At 48.1% G+C, this 20,134-nt stretch overlaps 8 protein-coding genes across 8 annotated transcripts; 5 read left to right on the top strand and 3 right to left on the bottom strand.

The window, feature by feature from the left end:
* Window positions 1-931: 931 nt before the first annotated feature.
* Window positions 932-1,645, top strand: FMAN_05766 (uncharacterized protein; the record flags this gene model as incomplete). Its single annotated transcript, XM_041827538.1, has 1 exon — window positions 932-1,645. The coding sequence occupies one exon, from the start codon at window positions 932-934 to the stop codon at window positions 1,643-1,645; it is 714 nt and encodes a 237-aa protein (XP_041678491.1).
* Window positions 1,646-4,911: 3,266 nt separating this feature from the next.
* FMAN_16054 (uncharacterized protein) lies at window positions 4,912-5,725 on the bottom strand (the record flags this gene model as incomplete). The annotated part of the gene is made up of 2 exons (XM_041827537.1): window positions 4,912-5,214; window positions 5,315-5,725. The coding sequence occupies 2 exons, from the start codon at window positions 5,723-5,725 to the stop codon at window positions 4,912-4,914; spliced, it is 714 nt and encodes a 237-aa protein (XP_041678490.1).
* A 496-nt stretch (window positions 5,726-6,221) lies between these two features.
* On the bottom strand, window positions 6,222-6,724 carry FMAN_05767 (uncharacterized protein; the record flags this gene model as incomplete). Its single annotated transcript, XM_041827536.1, has 2 exons — window positions 6,222-6,453; window positions 6,510-6,724. The coding sequence occupies 2 exons, from the start codon at window positions 6,722-6,724 to the stop codon at window positions 6,222-6,224; spliced, it is 447 nt and encodes a 148-aa protein (XP_041678489.1).
* Window positions 6,725-7,624: 900 nt separating this feature from the next.
* Window positions 7,625-8,440, top strand: FMAN_05768 (uncharacterized protein; the record flags this gene model as incomplete). The annotated part of the gene is made up of 1 exon (XM_041827535.1): window positions 7,625-8,440. The coding sequence occupies one exon, from the start codon at window positions 7,625-7,627 to the stop codon at window positions 8,438-8,440; it is 816 nt and encodes a 271-aa protein (XP_041678488.1).
* Window positions 8,441-9,359: 919 nt separating this feature from the next.
* On the top strand, window positions 9,360-11,036 carry FMAN_05769 (uncharacterized protein; the record flags this gene model as incomplete). Its single annotated transcript, XM_041827534.1, has 1 exon — window positions 9,360-11,036. One exon carries the CDS (start codon window positions 9,360-9,362, stop codon window positions 11,034-11,036), a length of 1,677 nt encoding a protein of 558 aa, XP_041678487.1.
* Window positions 11,037-11,525: 489 nt separating this feature from the next.
* FMAN_05770 (uncharacterized protein) lies at window positions 11,526-13,022 on the bottom strand (the record flags this gene model as incomplete). Its single annotated transcript, XM_041827533.1, has 1 exon — window positions 11,526-13,022. The coding sequence occupies one exon, from the start codon at window positions 13,020-13,022 to the stop codon at window positions 11,526-11,528; it is 1,497 nt and encodes a 498-aa protein (XP_041678486.1).
* Window positions 13,023-15,331: 2,309 nt separating this feature from the next.
* On the top strand, window positions 15,332-16,116 carry FMAN_05771 (uncharacterized protein; the record flags this gene model as incomplete). Its single annotated transcript, XM_041827532.1, has 2 exons — window positions 15,332-15,696; window positions 15,753-16,116. The coding sequence occupies 2 exons, from the start codon at window positions 15,332-15,334 to the stop codon at window positions 16,114-16,116; spliced, it is 729 nt and encodes a 242-aa protein (XP_041678485.1).
* Window positions 16,117-19,092: 2,976 nt separating this feature from the next.
* Window positions 19,093-20,036, top strand: FMAN_05772 (uncharacterized protein; the record flags this gene model as incomplete). Its single annotated transcript, XM_041827530.1, has 2 exons — window positions 19,093-19,141; window positions 19,465-20,036. 2 exons carry the CDS (start codon window positions 19,093-19,095, stop codon window positions 20,034-20,036), a joined length of 621 nt encoding a protein of 206 aa, XP_041678484.1.
* Window positions 20,037-20,134: the final 98 nt, after the last annotated feature.

The raw sequence follows: 20,134 nt of genomic DNA, 5'->3' as shown, positions 1-20,134 counted from the left end.
GCGTAACATGAGGCTGAGGCCAGCCTCCGTCCTGTCAAACAAAGACCATCGTATCCTATTTCTTGGCATCGGTCTCGCCTGTGCATGTACGTTAGCTAACCTGCTAACTAATCGTTAGTGTTAGATCCACAGATTTGGGTTTTATCGGCGAGGGACAAAAAAAAAGACCAATGGATATCGTAGCATGTGACGGAAGAATGGCATTTGAAAGATAAAAAAGGAAGCTACCTAGTTATGGATATCGGATCTTCAACGATTGGACTGGGATCCTCTCATGTTTCGAAACAAGGGATTGAGCATCGTAATCTCTTGACGTCAGAAGAACTGGACCTTTCATGACGATATTCATTTGCTTGCTTGGGTGTGTTTGAGATTGTGTAGTCAGTGTATTATAGTAATATTTGTATATCTTGCCTCTGATACTGGCCTCAACATCGTGAATGGCATCTGTCTCTTCTGTCCATCCGGAGAGAAACACCCATCCAATGAAGTAGTCGCGGCAGGACCCTCGTATTAAAGGCCCCGACTTGGCCACGGCTGGGACTCCCCGCACCGGTGATCCCTCTAGCCATTCGCTAAACCCCCTGCAATCCACTGGAGCGGGTTCCACTCTGACCACTGATGGGCTCAATACCCACTGAGGGTCCGCTAGTCACCTCACGATGCTAGCCAGCTAGGCCAGCCACTTCCAGGTTCTGATCGGCCAGCCCAGCTGTGATGGACTTCATCGTTACATCGGCTGAGCTGAGAACCAGGACGGACGATTTTGAGGCAAACATTTAAGACACTCGGCCATCGCCCTTTTCTCTTTCTTGGCTTGCTAGTATCATCAATTCTCTCCAAAGACTACAAACACCATAGACAAGACATTAACTTGCTTCTTGTCATCCTTTTCCCATCCTCCCTTCTCAGATTTTACCTCTCAACAACCATGCTCACCTCAACCTTCTTCCTCAGCCTCCTCGGCCTTGCAGCGGCCTCACCGGTCCAGCCTCACATCAACGTGAACCCCAAATACCCTTCACGGTCGACATCAAAGGGCTTCAAGCTCGTCGTCAACGTCACAGACCACTCCAAGGACTTTCATCCTCCCATCCACAACACCGAGCTCACCAGCATCCACACCGGAGCCGGCCTCGCCCTCGTCGGAGTTATCGAGAAGGACGGCCGTATCTTCTACCAAAACGGTACCAAGGAGGAGCGCCAAAACGGCGAGGCTACTGTCATCAGCGACGGTGGCACTCCTTTGACTCCCAATGGCATCGCTCTCGTGGCCGACAAGAAGAACAAGAACCTTTTCGGTGCTACTCTCAACTTCGAGCCCGGCACACCCGGTGTTCAGTTGAACCAGCCCGAGGACCCCTACACATATCTGCTGCCCGAGACTTTTGTGGCGTGTAACAAGAGCTTGGAATACTACCAGGGCAAGCACTTCATCGTCATTGAGCAGGCACACCTCACCATCGATAAGAACAACAAGATCCAGCGCAACATCCCCAAGGGCTGTGCTCCCATCCGCCTTGTGCCCCAGTGTGCCGAGCTGGAAACTCTTCCTAAGGGATCGTACTCCAGCCACAAGTACGCCCTTGAGTCCAAGTGCTACAAGGATGTTTCCAAGATCAAGTGGGAGAAGTACAGCCCTTAACCTGGAGTATCTTGGTAAACAATGAGATGGAATTAATGATGATGAAAAGGTAATGATTGTTTTGAACAGCCAGTATTACTAGGATTGGCATTAATAGCCTTAATAATGTATAACAGTTATCTTTATGCCTAAAAGCTTCCTCGACAGTGACCTATCTGTATTGTGAAATCACTTCAGCACATCAGCGGTGAGGCATATGTGGGTATCACGACCTGACGCACAAATGGATCTAGACTCGCCAAGCAGCTGGGTAATCCGAGGCCACACAAGAACAAAGACTGCTCGTGGAACCATGACAGTTGCTTTTCCCGGCAACCGCGGGGAGACGATTGGGAAGCGGACTGTCCCCGTAAAAGTCTATCATCAGGTGCTGCAGGCACCTAAACTCAAACTCCACAAAGTCATTGTTTGGCCGTTAGCGGCTCATCTTTGGACCAAAAGATAACCTTCATGTACCAAAACGGAAGAGGAGCGTTGTCTTGAGTCAGTTGTTTTGCCACATCTGAACGATGTTTGCTACTGCCTATCCCTGTTTGTCAAGTTATGTCATGATCAGCCAAGTTTGCAACTTCATCCGGAAACGAGAATAGGCTTGTACCGGCGGATTAAATCGGAAGCCTTGTGTCTCTGACCGATGGCAAAGCTGCACTTGCTACTATTGAGGTGGAGGTTTGGGCTGGCACTGACACCCAACGGTCATGCAACGGCTACGCATAATGAAAGGCGCCACGGAAGCCTACTTGGTCTCTACAGTTTGCTATAGGGCCTCTTATATTTAGACGTACTCTCATAAACCGGGAAGTCATAGCTAATAAGCTGAGTACATACCCTCACGTGTGTTGAGCTCCCAAAAGAATATTGAATTAAGTTGTACGTCAACTTGTTGTATTTGCGTCAAGTATCAAGAGGCTTTCGCAATCTTGATTAGCTTAAAGGCTATAGCATAGATGGTTGAAGAGTAACTATAACATAACAAAATATCAGACGCGCATTTCCGCTTTTGGTGCCATGAAGCTTGAACAACAACCCTGGTTCATCAACGCGGCGTGCTGTTGAGTCCAACCACATGCGAAGAGTGTAGAAGCGAGCGACATATTCGCCTCTGACCGACAAACATATGAAGACATATACTGGATGGTAAAGGCCAACTTGACGCCCACCTCTGACGCCTGTGTTGAAGATATGAGGTTTATGACTGATGCGAGCAATGTGACGTTGAACAAAAAAGGTCTCCTGGTTCACCAACGCGATGTGCTGATGAGTCCAACTATATGCGAAGAGTATCGAAGTAAGCGACATGTTGGCCGCTGACGAACTGACACATTAAGAACATAGGTATGCTGGATGGTAAATGCCAATATGACGCCCACCTCTAACGTCTGCGGTAAAGGCGGGAGGTTTATGGATGACGTTGATCAAGGCGACGGCGAGCACGGGAGTCCAGCATGGCGTTCTAGGCGGCGGCTGTCTGCTCGGCACGGTCTCCGATGAGCTCAGGTACCAGAAGGGTTGGTTCTCGACAATTTTCTGGAACAACAGGTGCCATTCCCGTACCTAGGTACTGCAGCAAAATGCATTAGTCGGCGGCGAGCAGCATTCGTGATGCGCGCCTTGTTGTACTCTTGGATTCGAGAAGTGGCGGTTCGGTCGAACTTGAGGACGGCAAGATCGATGCAGGTTCCTACTGGCATATCCATTTCCACATAGCGAGGATTGATGAACTTTCCATTCTCGTCTTTCCAGATAGCTTGGAGGAGCTGGTCTTGCGCGGAAGGAATTACGCTCATATAGACAGGGCAGTTTTGAAGTCGATTAGGACCGGGTGGTCCAGGATATTCAGCGCTAGGAGGATGGTTTGTCTTGAGTTTGCCAACCTTGACTCTGTTTTCTGACAAGGTTACCGGCTTGAGGGGCAGGCAGGTCATCGGCGGATGGCTAGATGAACTTGATCCTAAACGACAAAAAGACTTAGGTAACTTAGCATAAGTTTAGCATAAGTTTAGGGCAAGCTTATGATGAGTTTAGGATACCTTGAGCTGAGTTTATTTTGTCACCCAATATCAGGGTTCGATATCTCCTTGCTCTCCGAGGGATGGTTCATCTTGAGTCTGCCTCCTTTGACTCTGTCATCTGATATAGTAATAGGCCTAAGCGGTAAGTCATCGGCATTACCCATAGTGGTTTCCCACTCTTTGAAAACAGCAGACAAGAAGCTTCGCCAGTGTTTGAGTTCATACGAACTTCGCGGCCTTCCTCCACTTGGTGCATCATCTGGGCGAGGTCGGTAAACAGCGTGAGTTCATCATGAGTCAGGCATCCTTCTGTGCACGAAATGGACCCCGGGGGGCGTTCAGCAACATTCCCGGTCTGGCTGATAGCTTCGATATATGATATGCCTTGCCTGCGAGGGGGAGAGGTCTGAGAGGGGGGACTTGGAGAACATCATCATCGTCGTCCATGACAATAAAAACAGGGTGTTTCGGGTTTGCCACTTCTGATCACAGTTGGCGAGGGGATGAAGATGAAAAGAATGAGGGGATGCAGAAGGAGAAAGATGGAGGGAGAGGCGAGGAGCATCGCATCCTTCCTCGACTTGGTGCATCATCTGGGCAAGGTCGGTAAAAAGCCTGAGTTCATTACGGGTTAGCTTTCCTTCTGTATACAAGATGGACCTCGGGGGGCGCTCAGCAACATATCCAGTCCTGTTAATGGCTTCACTATATGAGATGCCTTGTTTGGAAGGAGATGCAAGAGGAGGTCGAGGGGGAGGGGTGGCCTTGGGGGGCTATCAGGAGGACTTACAACAGACCGGAAAATGTCAATACGAATTTGAGATGCATGTTGGCAACGCGAGTGGCAATCAGAAGCTTGATGGTGGTGAACAGACCAAGTAGTCTGAGGCCGAGTGCAGGTCGTCCTAGAATAGCTTTAATCCGCAGTTAAATCGTACCGCTTTGCTTATAAGGACGATATATATCTCTTGCTTTTACCAGCCTATATGGTAATGCGAAATATCTCGTTTAGGTATGAAAGTTGTGGTTTATGATGGTGCGGAGAGAAGGTGTGGGATGGGGAAAAGGTATAGTTATTGCAACTCGCCAGCGGCAGGGACGGCCCTTTTCATTGCAACGGCATTGCTTTCGAAGGTCAATCTTGATCGCTTCGAAGCCCAGGGGATCGATGCTTGTTCAGATGGTTAGATGCCAGTTTTTCACGTTGATAGTGAACTTACAGTGTTCAAGTCTGGTGACGAACTCGTCAGTGAATCATGGCCCGTCCGATTCAGCCATGATCTGATTTTCTTGCAGAGGACAGAGCATGAGGATAACAGCAGCGTGATTTTCTTTTATGCTTTTGATATGTGTCGACCAAGGGCCATATCCATTGGCCTTCTGGGGACACCTATGCTCAAAAGCGGCAAAAAAGAAACCCATCAAGTTCGATCGTAGACCGATGCCCGGAGAAATAATGGTGATTTGAATCAATTTAAAGATACCAGGTGCCGATTTGAACTCGTTGTCAAGAATGGCTGATTCAGTCCAGCAACTGCGCCTGTGTCCCGTCACGGGCTAGGTAGATAGGCTTTGCAACTCTTCAAGAACTGGTGGGACTACCCGGGAAATTGGAGGGAGGTTGGCAGCAAACATGCAGTAACCACTTAATACTTACTAGCTCTTGCGCAAGGGTTTTCGCCTCTCGAAGGAAGCGGACCATCTCGAGCCGTTCCCTCTCCCTTTCTTGCTCTTCTTGCTCGTACATGTAATCGATGAGTTCGTGTACTCGAAAGCATGTCTGGCCGATGCAGTTGGAGATATAATGGCCCTCTGCGATGTAGATATTGTCGAAATAGTGTAGATTGAAATGCTCGAGTCTGTCTCTTCCCCAGGCGTTCTCCATTTCCACGATGTCGCTGGTACTGACAGAGGGCCAGTAGGTGTGATTGTCTTCCGTAGACCAAGTCACTCCGAAGATGACGTTGGTTCTCAGGCGGTATAGATTGCAATTCGAGAGACGATCAATGATTGCGGGGTTGGTGATGGTTGCCATCAGCTCCAAAGCAACTCTAGAATAGTCTCTCATGCTTGGTGTGCAATTGGACCATCGAGTCATCCACTCTTCGCCAAGGTGATCGAGGTATGCTTGAGAATATTCTGGAATCTGGAGACGTTAGCTCTGGCATTGTGCTGTTAGGGGCGGATGGAAATACCGTGCGTAGTTCCTGTGTTTGAGTTGTTGATGAGGGAGATCAGATGAGGAGCGGAGGAGATGAGGAGATGGGAAGTTGATGAGGTGAATGGTAAACATCATAAGAAAAGTTTTCACCTGTGCTCAACCTGAGGCACACTATAGGAGACGAGCCTTGAAGTGTCAGGCAGTGCCAGCAACTGGCAAGCATTCTGCCGCTCGGGTAGGTAGGTAGGTATAATCAGAATCGCGACATTGTGCCCTGATTCACCCCCAGTGGAACTACCACCTGGCAACTTCTCACTCGCCTACTCGCCCGCCATTAGTCGTATTTGGGAGGAGGAATGAGGTTGAATGATATGTGTCAGTATCAGGTGCAGTGGCCAGTGTTTTATCGCCTCCTCTTGTTCCACCCCTGTTTGGGCTGTGGTGGAGCTTGGGGAACAGTGTTGTCGTTCATCCGCGCCTCAGTCCTGGCTGTGGGCTGATGGGCTTTTGTTTCTTGCGGGACTTCCTCGAGGTCGACTAGCGGCTCGTTCATCATGTCCAGCACGCTTCCTCTCCAGGTGAAGTTGAGCCATGTGGTGATGTGTGGTGATGTGTGGTGATGGGAGTCATCGGATCTTGCCCAGATATAAGCCTTGCTATAAGTTTGGGTTTCAGCTCTGGGTCCATGTACTGAAGCGCTAGGAGAATCTGGATCTGAAACACTGTATCTTTGGCACCATTATGCAGTGCCTCGAAGTCCTTGAGGCGAGTGCCCACCACAGGGGGAGGAAGACCGTCGGGCTCTTCCTTGATATTGGGCGCCATATTAGCATGGTCAACCTGAACGGGGTCTGCCTCCTGCAGACCCGGATCAGTTTGACCAGCTTGGCCAGTATTGCCAGACATATCTTGGATCGTTGCCGGAAGGCTGGCGGATATCGGAAGCGGAGATCGATTGAGGAGGAGAGAGCAACGGGCTGCACGAAGGACAACGAGGAAGAAGAGAGCGACAGTGTGCACATAGGACAACAAGAGAGAAGAGAGCAAAAGGCTGCATGAAGGAGGCCGGAGGCTGAGAAAAGGCCAGGAATGAAAAAATAACACGCGAGGGGGGGATGGTGAGGAGGTGTGGCAGAGGAGGAGAAGTGTGAAAGGGTGAAAGAGTAGGAGGGTAGAATATTTATGAATGTGTGGAGAGAAGTACAGGCAGGGAGAGGTTTGAGCAAGGTAAGAAGTGATATTACGAACAAGTTAGAAAGCCGAGGAGAGGAGGAGCAACAAGAGAGAGACAATAGGGAGACAATGAGGAGACAATCGCAAAAGAGGGCTACATTATGCGACTTGAATATGTTTACATTGCTATGCTGCTTTAGCATGAATGAATCAGTGAAGTAACATGCTGTTTCTAAAGCTTTCACGTTTATTGTCATTTGGGTTTTACCCCTGAGATCATCCATCTCATGTTAGGTACTAAGATATATTACCTACCTTATGTTAGACGTTACGTTAGCAACGACCTTTCCGAGTGTCAACAGGCAGCGCCTACCTAACCATGACACTTACCTTTAGGTAGGTGGTGAACAGTACAAGGAAGGCAAAGCTTTCGCCCTTATTCTCTGTGTAAATAGCATTTATTAGAAGGGTATATCATCGTACAAATAGATTTTACCATCAAAACGCATCTTACATCTCCCCCAAATATTCATGTTAATCATCGCTCTAAGCATTGCTAAGAAGATCAGAAAAGTCGATTCTGAGAAGACATAGCTTTCTCCCAAGACGTGTATAACCAGAAGAAAAGGCAGAATGGCTCATCAGAGCACCGGGATGGCATTTACTCCCATCCAGGGCGCCGAGCTAGAAGACTTCCTTGGAGACTCCAACGCTACCACGTCTCGCGCCCCCGATGCGTTCATCACGCACTACTGCCATCTAACATACTTAGAAAGGCACGACCTAAGAGACCTACTTTTTGCCTGGCTCGAGGTTTCCCACAACACCACCGACCTTCTCAGTCTCTGCCCAATCACACGATCTCAACGCGAGTCCTTCTTCTCCAGTATCTTCTCTGACTGGGATCCTTCCAAACCTACCTGCAGCCCAAAATACATACCTTATATGGAAACAGACGGAAAGATTGAAGTTGGCGTATGGAGCCAAGACCTCCCAATCTCGCGCGAGGAACGCGAACGTGCCCTAGAGAATGGAGAACAGGAACCAACTCGTCAACATAAGACAGTCAGGCAGGCTGGTCAGAAAGCGTTTATGGTTCCTTCAATGGGAAAAATGGGCAAGAAAACCGTGATCGTATTCCTATACATGGACGCGGATGGCGAGTTCAATGATTTTCCAGGGTTTGTAACTTTCAAGCCAGGCGGCTTGACTCGTGAAGACTACATGCGAAGAAGTATCAAAGAGTACGACGAGAGCAAGACTTCCCGGGCTTATCAATACAATATCGAGGCCATAATTGACACTGCTCAGAAGCGAATCGTCAAATATTGCAATGACGGCGTTATGGAAGGTCGACTGCCCGTAAGTGGCCACAGAGTCCCTACACGGGTTGTTTTCGATCCGATCTTGCCCCAAATTGAGAGCGGTGACGCCTGTTGGGAGACATGATGCGCTTGCATCAGCAATCAGCAACAACTTGCCCAGCGCCAGAAGCAATCATTTCTTGAAAAGGGTTGTCATAGGTTGGTCGATCCATGGCTGTTATCCAATCCGACTACTTGATTATGTCGGACTTGGCCTGGAACATGCTCCTCTTATATCCACTGCTAAAATTTGGTCTGAAGCTCCCGGAGCAGAGATTAATCACTAGGATGGCGCAACCCCGGGAAATCAATGCTTCTGGCACGCTATTTTTCTGCTTGTGTGTGTAATTATCTATGATACTGAATGCGATAGAAAGTATCGTGCGATGGTCGTAACTCGTGTTTTGAGTTCTGCGATGACCCGGGTATTCGATGCTGGCTCACGGTCTATCTGTGTTCAAGGATCAAAATGAAAATCGATAGCGATATGAAATATAATGCTGTATGCTTTTGTTAACGGCATCGCATTGGTGTATAGGTAGCTTCATTGTTGTCATCGATTCTGACGTATTGAAGGAAGAATATCGATTATTTCAGCTATGAAGAATACTGTGTAAATAAACGAAAAAGCCCAGTGCCGACAGAAGTGCCTACCTACCTGTCATGAGGCAGAAGATTCTTCCAGTAGATGTTGATATAATACTTTACCTGGTAGATGCCTTATCTAAAGGTACGTTTAGGTATACCTACCTACTAACTTACCTACCTACCTATTTCTGTTGTCTTATCTCGACACATGACACACGTTCTATCAGCCGCATTGACCAGGTGACCGAGCTCCGAGATCGTCGTTGCTACCTATAGCTCAACCTTCCTCGACAACATTCAACCAAGCATCGACAATTCTTACTTTTCACATTCCACCTTTCACCGATCCCGCCTTTCGACCTTTGACAACAAGTCTCATTTACTTCTCCAGCTTGCACAAAGCTTCATCCCCTAAAATGACTCAGGTTACGCCTGCAATGCTGAGCGCCCGCGCTTCGTCACTATCATTGCGACAACAAGCGCTATCGTCGTCAGCTACGCTCAACAACAATGCGACTGCGCCCCAAAAGCCCGAATCGAAGCAAAGTTCCAAGAACTTTATCATTTCGGATATGAAGGGCCGCGATACAAAGGACAACCGTGTATGCGCTTCCTGTATTACCAAGCTTGCGCCTGATGAAGTCGGTCAAGTCAACTGGCATCTTGAGGCTGGCCAGGCTTGTAAACTGTGTCAGGTTGAGAAGCTGGACCCTGAGTGTTTTACCAAGCCTTTCTGCGACTTTCTTCGGGAGAACCCTACGATTTTTCACACCGTCGATTACTTTGAGAACAAGCTGAAGGCGCTTGGATATGAGCAACTCTCTCCCCGCGATAGCTGGTCGGGCAAGATTCAGCCTGGTGGCAAGTACTGGGTCACTCGGAATGGGAGCTCTCTTATCGCTTTCAAAGTCGGTAAAGCATATAAGCCTGGAGATGGTGTTGCTATGATCGGTGGCCACATTGACGCTCTCGCCGCGAAGCTCAAGCCCGTTAGCACAAAGCCTGTCAAGGCCGGATACATCCAACTGGGAGCTGCACCCTATGCTGGAGCCCTGAATGCAACCTGGTGGGACCGGGATCTCAGCATTGGTGGACGGGTTATCCTCGATGATAAAGAAACCGGAAAGAAGACTGTAAAGCTCGTCAAGCTCGACTGGCCTGTCGCTCGAATCCCCACTCTTGCGCCTCATTTCGGGGTCGGTATGATGGGAAACAACAACGCTGAGACTCAAGCCGTTCCTATTATTGGCCTAGAGAGTTCACAGCGTCCGTCTGCCGAGGCTCTTGGACCCGCTGGCTCTTTTGTCAACACTCAACCTCCACGACTGGTTGAGCTCATTGCCAAGGAGCTCAACATTCAATCGTATAGTTCGATTGTCAACTGGGAACTCGAACTTTACGACTCCCAACCCGCCCAGACTGGTGGCCTGGATCGGGAATTCATCTTCGCTGGTCGCATTGATGATAAGCTCTGCAGTTGGGCAGCCCTTACCGCCCTCTTGGCATCTTCAGAAAACAGCGACGAGGGAGGAATAAAGCTCGTCGCCTGCTTCGATGACGAGGAGGTAGGTAGCTTATTGAGGCAAGGTGCGCGTGGTAACTTTCTTCCCTCTGTCGTTGAAAGGACTGTCGAGAGTCTATGTCCAGATGTATATGGACCAGGACTTCAAGGACAAACATGGTCTGCAAGCTTCCTCGCTTCTGCCGATGTCACACATGCCGGAAACCCCAACTTCCTTGAGAAATATCTCTCTGAGCATGTGCCAGAGCTCAATGTTGGCGTAACCATCACTTACGACTCCAACGCTCATATGACCACGGATAGTGTCTCGGCTGCTATTATGGAGCGGGCTGGTGAGCTTGGTGAATGTCGGACACAGAGATTTCAAATTCGAAGCGACTCTCGAAGCGGCGGAACCATTGGGCCAGCACTATCTAGCATGCTCGGGGTGAGGGCTGCAGATGTTGGCCTCCCACAACTCTCCATGCACTCCATCCGCGCCACTACTGGTGCATTGGATCCTGGCCTGGGTGTCAAGTTCTTCAAGAGTTTCCTTGACAATTGGGAGAAGATTGACGCTGAGTGGCACTAGGGGTGGAGGTAAGGGTGTTTGATATATGATTCAGGGGCTTTGTTTTCGATACCTGCTTGGATGGATGTTATGGTAGTAGAGATTGGCGATTTTAGATTAGAATTGTACACGATATGGATAGATTGAGAACAATACGGAGTTTCCATTGTTTCATTTTTAAACGTCCATACCGCAACGAAGAAGGTTGAAGCCAGGGGTGTGCAAATCAGTGTCTATTATGGGTTCGTAACTCCAACATGACTACTGTAGCATATCCATCCATTCAAAAGCCGATATCGACATCAGAACTCCAATCATCTGTCACTTCCATTGACAAGTATACCTAGCAGCAACTGAACCTTGATATCCATTAAGCGTGGATACGCCCTACACGAGCAAGCCCTTCATTTTGGTACGGGGGACGGCCTTGAAAGATATTAGTAACAAGCCAAACACTTAGTCCAAGGAAGAAGACTTGCCGGTGGGATCCACCATGAATGCACTTCTGTTTCAATTCTTTCGATCCCCATAGCCCGCCTTAGGTCGCAGGGCCTCAAGGTCAGCGATAGCACAGTTCTTCAAATGCTGGTGTCTGAAGTACTCGGAGGCGAGAATTAGTCTCAACAAATTGGGGGCCCGGCACTCAACGCCAAGCTGAATAGGGGCTCCAGCACCAGCAATCGCCCACTTCTGAATTCGTCTTCGAGCAGCCTCGACAATGAGCTGCAGATTATGCCCACAGACTTTGTTCTTCTCAGAAATGTCGTAATGGGTCAAGAAATTCTTCTTCGCTTCAGTTTCACTGAGCCCAACTAGGAGTTTTACTTGTGATTTGTAAACGCATTTTCCAGTCTTGTCTTTGTAAAGCCAGTTGATGCCATCTGCGTCAAGGTCGAGTGAAAGATAGATAGGAATCGCGTTGCCCTTGCGAGCCTTGGAGCTTCGGCGTCCATTTGCTGGTTGGTTGCTGGAGGCATCTGTAGAGTAGTAGCCGACCTGGTAGTGAATGTCTGGCTTGCCACGCGCAGGCAGAGGGTCACTCTCGGAAACTGGCATCTTGGAATTCCAGTTCTTAAAGACAGTAATCCAGAAGTTCTTGTAGGTCTCATCGGCTGGGAGATAGACATCCCCCTTCCGCTGGACGTATTCGTACAGCTTGATGAGATCGTGCAGCCACATCTTCTCTTTGATGACGAGCTGGCTGTGTTCAGAAACACACTCATCAGCCGCTCGGGATTCAACGACATCCTGATCTTCGAGGAGGTTCTTGAAGCCGACCTCATGGCAAATCGGATGCGATGAGGCTACTGGAGCTACCTGCTGGGCGGGAAGTCCAGGGTGCTGAGATTGCTGCATGGCTAAGGAACTTCCACCTCCAGGAGTGTTGAGGGGCATACCCTGAGTAGATTGAGGCTGAGGTGGTGCTCCGCCTCGTGGGTCTTGAAGAGTAGCATATTGGTGCGCATGAGCCTGGAGTTGTGAGCTCTGCTGGAAGTTTTGCTGAGAGGGATAGGGGTTCCCAAACTGCGGATGGAAGGGAAACGCCGACTGAGTGGGAAATTGCGGTCCCATCTGAGGATACTGCTGTTGACCAGCAAGAGAAGCATACTGGAACGCCTGCTGAGATGGGTACCCATATGTATGCTGAGCGATGTTCGGGTCGATAGACTGCTGGGGAAAGACATTTGGATGCTGCATGATATCCTGATGGGGAGTCTGCTGGGGAAAGGAGAAATTGGCAGCTGACTGCATGCTCGCATAGCCGGCAATGAGATTCTGAACATTGTGCTGTTGGTTGGGAATGTCAGCGACGAGTTCATCGACATGGCCAATGAGTTCCAAAGGAGCCGGAGGATGTTCTTGAGACTGATGATCCTGAGCAACCTGGGTATCCTGATAAGTTGCAGAGACTTGCTGAGCATGGGTAGCTTGGATATTGAGGACTTGGGGTCCTGTAGTCGAGGCGACAGCCTCAGGGCTATCGCTTGTGGTGGTGTTGGAAGCCATTGGTGCCGACGATGCTACAGTCTGAGAAATTGGAAGAAAGAGCAGAGAAGCACAGATGAAGAAGAAAACAAGATAGAATGTAAACGAATGATTACAATGAAATGATTGCCGAAGCAACCGTCAGTGTCAGTGTCAGTTCTGTTCTGTTCTGCGTCATTATCCACATTGCCAGTGCCGTGATGTGTCAGAACAGTTAATTTTGACAGCGGCAGTGTTAGTGGCAGTGGCAGTGACTTATGGATACCATTCAATACATACTTAGCAGTGGCTCTTTGGACTGAATACCTAGTCATCAGCAATGTTGGTTCCTTGAATCCTGTCTCTTTGATCCCTCATCTTCTTCCTTCATCAACATCCATCTTCGACTCGTTTACATCAATAAACATACAGCAGTTACTTTACTCCAGAACTATCAACAAAATCACCAGCCCCTCAAGTTCCCTCAATGCCTCAATATGCCTGAGTACACCACCGAATATCTTCAGTATTGGGGGGATGAATGGATTGCTCGTTGGTCAGAGGGTCACTGGGCTTTGGAAAACATAGCAAGGTGCACCTTGCAATACCTAAAGATATACACCAACTTCGATGTCTGCTCCGGACTGTCGACAAGCCCTTCCTATAGATATAGGACTGAGCGTATCTTTGGCGTCGAATGGACACCACATGAGGCTGATGGCACTACCAAATACGGAGTCTCATGTGGCTTCAGCGAGCTCGCCTGGCTGGAAAGTGATTGGGCCAGGGATCGTTTGGAAAAGTTCGAGGAGCCATACTGGTCGAATGAGCTTATTGCAGAGGGCCAGTTTATGTGCGGGTGTATCTCCGGCACTCTTTTCAAAATGGTACTTTGGATCGACTGGGTTGAACGACGCTGGGACCAAATTGTCCGTCAGGTCGAACGTCTTTTCATGGCCCACTCGGAACTTGAAGCGATTATTGAAGAAGAGCTGGAGATATCCTCTTGAGAATAATAACCCAAGGAGATCCTTAGCTAGAAGAAGTTTTCCACAGAGTCTTTCTTGATCGACTTACATCAAGCTATGGAGAGAATCCCAACATACGGTATGAAGATCGGGATGAAGATGCATGAGATGATGCCGAGCCTTGTTCATTATCAACATTCTCACGCAAGTTGTAAGCTCCTTACATGTCCCATGGCATCTTACTAATTGATCATAGATTGCGCCAAAGGTCCAACCAAGTACCTCTGAGATGCGAATCACTCGATCGCAAGGTCGCCTTCGCTTGATACCACAGTCAGAAATGGTCTGCCACACCCATATTTCTTACGTTCTGTTGATTTGCCAGTGTGCTAACCCTGATTCGTTGAACGTATCAATCAAGTCAGAGGAGAAGTTGAGGAACACCGCTTCCCATTGTGTCTTGCGATGGAGTGTTAGTTTTGCTATTGTTGGGAGATTGCAGCTGGTCGTTGGTAGAGTATTGTACTTTGAAGGAGAGTAATAGTCTCCTGTCTCTTTGCTAACGAAACTTGTATTGGTGTTTACAGCTTCTTCTGAATCTCATAGGATAGGATATGTCTTGGCGTTTCTATCTTGATAGCCGAGAAAATTGATTTTACTAAGAAATTGTGTCTATTATGATACAATCAATAGTGGTGTCAACTTCCATGGCAATGATGAGTCAAAGAAGGAGGACGTAAGGTCTGAAAACTCCCTTAGTTGGACCAGGGCGAAAAAGCAGTCCCATACAAGGCAACAGCTTTACAATTTACATACTCCCTTATGATCAAACTATCAAACCAGGTCCGTGGAAACTTGACCTCAAGAAGCAATTTCTCGCTGAAAGGGGGTAAAAGGGGGTAAAAGGGGGTGGTACGACAATAATCACAATGACGACAAGACATGACCAGTAATTCACTCAACATATGCTTTATTAATGTGATGCTCAATATTAGATTCGAGAGACGCTGCAAGCTCTCAGTGTTATATGCATTGATTGACGCCTTTGCTTTACCTGAGTAAATGGCAGACCCAAATGCCTACGTCCCTAAGTAAATAAAGGATCTGCAGTATCAGGTTAAGGTCGGTAGATGAACTGGCAGTGCCAAACAGTGTGGTGCCAGTAAAGATCTGGGAAAAGAGCAAGCAAAAACAAGGCCAGTGGGGATCTCCTTCACTGCACACCCGATTTCTCTTCGCCTTTCGCATCATCTCCTATACCAAGTGTTGAAAGGCAACCTCACATGCGTGTTGCTGTATTGTGTAAGCTTTTGGTCTACAGTATTCTCACCTATCTTGACTGACCGAGAAAGAACACAGTCTTCTTCCATCGCCGACTACGCCATGGCGTCCCAAGGGCGCGACAGGCTGATTCTACGAGAAGACATCATTAACGACGACAGGGTGGCTTCTTCCAGACATCCCAACACAATCCTGCGCAATCATAGAATGCTCAGGAAGGAAGAGAAACTCGCTCTCATCCAACATGCCCAAGAATACGCCCGGGTTCTGGTTCACCAACGAGGACAAACTACCGCAAACTCAGAGAAGCCTTTGAAGAAGTTCTACGCCGAAATATTCCTCCATTGGTCAACTTCACAAAAGAGAAATCCTAACCCATCGTCCACTTATCCCGAAGACTTGCAGACACTTGTAGGGTCCATAAAGAAGACTTGTTCCAAAGAAGCTGGCAACGCTATCACGCAAAAGTGTGGTGAGCCTGCTTACTTAATTTTACGCGTTAATGAACACGCTGAGTCTATAGAGTGGACTTGGAACAACAGTATGGCCGGAGTATTGTTCCAGGTCGTATTGAATTCGAACCAGGCCTCACCGTCACTCAAGCCAAGATCAATGCTATTCACAACTACGACAACCATGAGCGGCGGCGAATCAGTTCCTCCAACACTCAGCATATCATCTGTGCCACGCGTCGTATTCTAGTCAAGTGGGCAGCTCGTGGAAGTGAGAGTCCGCTCAAGATCGAGCCAGGAGACATGGTCAGCAGAATCCAGCCACTTGTTCTTGCATCGGACCTTGCCCGTTCCATGGCTGCCACGTACTCTCAGATTGTTGAAGGCATGAATGGAGAAAACGAGGGTGGAACTGACGACCCTGACTCTGACTGAAGCGTGTTCGCAGCGCTTCATAATACTGCAAGGTCATATTCTCAGTATTCGGCAAAACCTCTGTTCATGGCTCACCATCATGCCTGCCCATGGGATTTCCAGCTTTAGAAATGGCATGTCAACAACTGGCATCTTCGCAATTCCCACGCTGGTAAAGTTACAATTATGGTTATTGGCACGGGTTGGAGCTGTCTCATTGAACCTTAGCACCACTCGCCCTTTTTACTCCTGGTTCGATCACGTATGGTGTGTCATCATTCTTCTAAGATGTTTCATTGATCAATACCCTAACCTTGAAAAGACACACTTGCTCTATTTTCATCTGCGATGAATGAAGAACGGCTTCCATATGATAGACTCGCCATACATTGATACATGAAGGGACACTAGATTTGGTTGATGATGGGAGATTTCATGTACATAGGCTTTAGTTTTACTGAAAGCGAGATGCCGAGATATTATAATATGACCCCTTTTAATTTTGATCAAGACATGTCGGTGGACTTGAACATCATGCGACAAGCCTAGAGAGAGATGCGGACTTGGACTGTAGCAACTACTCGATAGGCATCACTTCTAAGCCCAGAGTTTGATGTTGGTCTTCCTTAAAACACAATCTGATTTGATCGAGAGCCGGCGAACGACAAATATCAAGGTTCGTTATTGCAAATCTGATTCCTTTCAGCTAAATCGCAATCTAACCGTGCCGTAACGGGACAGATCCACGGAAATATTAACCGTTTCAGCCACGCAAAAACATCATTTGATCTCGTAAATGTCCGGTAATGGAACTCGGGTCTCCAAGGGAAATATTGAAGCGGTCTACTGTGACTTGCTTTCATATAGTTTGGTGTACCTCCCCATTCTGAGAAAATGTCAACATTCAACCACTTTGTTCAGAAAAAGGAGAACCATACCGCTCACGGAGAGTCTTTTCACGGCCGAGGACATGGTTTCGCATGTTCTTGGCTTTCGAAGCAGCTTTTTTTATTCCTCTGCGGGCCTGACCCATCTTTGCTTTCATTCGTTGCCCGTATTCCTCAATGGACTTTTTGACTTGTTGTGACAACTGTGATGACCTTGAAGATTGGTCAGATTTGGAAGGACTCGAAGATATTGAGGGCCACGAAGTCCGCGACCATAATGACCGTATCGATCCACTCATTGTGCCAAGAGAGGTATGAGACGAGGTTTGCGTGTAGTAAGGGGCTGTCGTGATGCTGAGGTTGTGGGTGTAGTGGCAACTGTAGCAGCGAGGAGTGAAGGAAAGGAGTTACTGAACAGTTGAAAGATGTCCCAAGTCAAGCAGAGAGCATGTCCTTATATACATGTCTTATCTGGAAAGTACTTTCAGGTCACTAGATAGCCGTGAAATGGTTACAAACCCTGATTCGATACTGTCACTTACACCTTAAGTATCTGATGAGACTCCCAATGGAAGACCTGTTCATTTCCACTCCACAAACCCAAGATGTGAATTCAAGCTATGATTCGCCCAGTAACTAACCCAATGGCGGCAACGATTGGTGAGTGTTACGTCGCTAAGGAATCTGAGCTTTATTTTCACATTAGATTCAGATGTTAAACCTCAAGACAAAGCTTAATACGTATCTCATGTGACATCCTCTCCCACAAGGACCCCAGGCTGGCCGATTGTGCACAGGTATTCTTTGGGTTCTGAGATTAGGAGAGGCTCGAAGCATAGTTCACCAACAATTTTAACTATCTTGACGCGTTCTCCGATCACCTGGGCTTCCAGTAGATAGATGTATGAATTGCAACCACTGGGCTAAATGAGTGAGATAGGGATGACAAGTGACGTGAGATAATAGTTGATCATGAATTTTGTTAACTAAAGCTAAGAAAATATTAAATGTGGCCACTCGTGTAAAGTGTATATGTAAAGATATGTCACTTTCAGGGAAGTGAGTAACACATTAAGCTTCAACCAACAAACATACATATGGTCTACCTGGAATAGAGGGTCAAGATATTTTGGATTTGATCACTAATACAAAAACATGATTAATTGTCGCATTAGATAGGCGAATCTCAATCTGTGAATACTTGTTCCGTACTGCAGCACCTCTCGAGATCCAATCTGTCATTAGACCCTCAATATCGTACTCTATCTTTTTGCTACGTATAAGTTTGTTTCCCTTCTTCTGAAAGTGCTGCGTTCCATTTCCCCATTTCATATTACGTCTTATGTTTCTATTTGGCGGCTTGTTTTTGGCCTTTTGTCCTGGTTGCTTTCCATGCAAGAACTCGCAATATTCGCTGACCTCGCTCATAAGAAGCACCAAGTCCACTTATGAACTCGAGAGCCCCGGGGGGCAAGGAAAATTGCGACCTTGGTCAGAGTGTGAAAATAAACTGGTCTAAAGGCCTGCTAAGATACACTAAACTTACCTAAGCCTTTCGTCCCTTAGGATTGAGGTCCTAGGTTTTCTTGACTCCTCTATAAGGGTGACGAGAATCTGCATCTGGAAGACAGTGTCGTTTGGTATTGCAGTCCGTGCGCTGGATGACTAGATTCAGGCATCTTGCTGCAAATACATTGTCAAGGTTGATGACCGGATACTATTGATACCCTGGCCTGCAAAAGACCAAGCCTGATGCCCCTTGGTTCAAACGCGACCAGGTTCACGGTCGGAATTGGGACTGCCCTGACGACACTCCGGACGACAATAGCACGGATGAGAGACTGAAGAGCATGATGCCTGTGTAGGACGCAGCAGCGAGCAAGTATGTTGCACCGAAAACTGGAAAGCGCCCATTCTCATATCGATTGATTTTGAGGGTCTGTGCCATTTCGCGACCGGCGAGTATGCAAACGGCACCAAATACTCATACAAACCAATCACAGAATTGGGTTGGACATGGTTCGACACCCGCCCGATGGTTGAATCTTACCTCGAGGAAACAAAGCCCTACCCATCCCCTGGAGACCGAGGTTCCAACCTCTTCACCAAAATGCATCCGAGTCGTTTCATCATCAACGAATACCGAGGCCACTTTGGCGGTAACTGTGGGAAATACCACGTCACGGAACCTTACAGCTTTGCATTCGGACCATCTCAGTACATAGATTCAGACCAACTGGCCCCAACTCTCGAAAGCCTATTCAAGAACTCCATCGAGTCTAGAGAGCGCACTAAACACGAAAAAAAGAAAGAAAGAAAAAAAACAAGATCGAGCGGCACATTGTTTTCTTGACATCGGACTCCGGCCTAGAGGAAGACACCCTCGCACGTCTCGGTCTAGATTAGTTTTCACGACCGAACGTCGAGCTCTTCGATCTCCAACAGCACTGCCTCCTCGTAACGAAAAGAAAATGCCAGGTAGTCCTGGATGCCCTTGGTCTCCGTTACAGAGACAATAGGCTCTACCGCGCCGGGGACAGAAAGAAAGGCGGCCATGAACTAGATGGCGATCACCGTGCATCGCGGCCAGGCGGTCGTTTCTTGAACAGTCCTACAGACCTTGGTCTGTTTGAGAAGTTCGATCTTGCCGACAACATTCGAAAATGGGTAAAGACAGAGGACCCTAAGCTCAACCGAGGTATCCAGCCAGAAGCGATCAATATCAACGCAGAGGACCGGACGAACTTCTTTAATGTACTCTTCAAAGACTGGTCAAGCGCTGCAGATATCGAAGATATGCCATCCAAGCCTCAAGACAGAAACAAAGACGACACTCGCATCCTCATCGGCAAGTGGTCCCAAACTTTGCCAACGTCCAAGAGCAAGAGAAAGAGAGACGAGGATGGGGAGTCGCCTACCAAAAGGCGCAAGAGAGATGACGTGCGACGTCTGCACAAGCCAGCATACTTCGGAGTCGGCATATCCTCCGGCAAAGGCGAGGACAAGGTCACATTCGACGTGAAAGATGAGAGCAACCAGATCGCCGCCGCCTAGTATGTCGAATGGAATACCGCTGACGACATCGACGAACTGAAGCGCCGTGCTCTCACGAAATGGGAGCGCAGCGAGCGAGCCCGGATTCGGGATTTAAA

This window comes from Fusarium mangiferae (assembly GCF_900044065.1).
Source record: "Fusarium mangiferae strain MRC7560 genome assembly, contig: FMAN_scaffold002, whole genome shotgun sequence".
In the NCBI taxonomy this organism is placed as follows: Eukaryota; Fungi; Ascomycota; class Sordariomycetes; order Hypocreales; family Nectriaceae; genus Fusarium; species Fusarium mangiferae.
The sequence above is the reverse complement of the archived record's forward strand: the minus strand, read 5'-3'. Positions and strand labels throughout refer to the sequence as shown.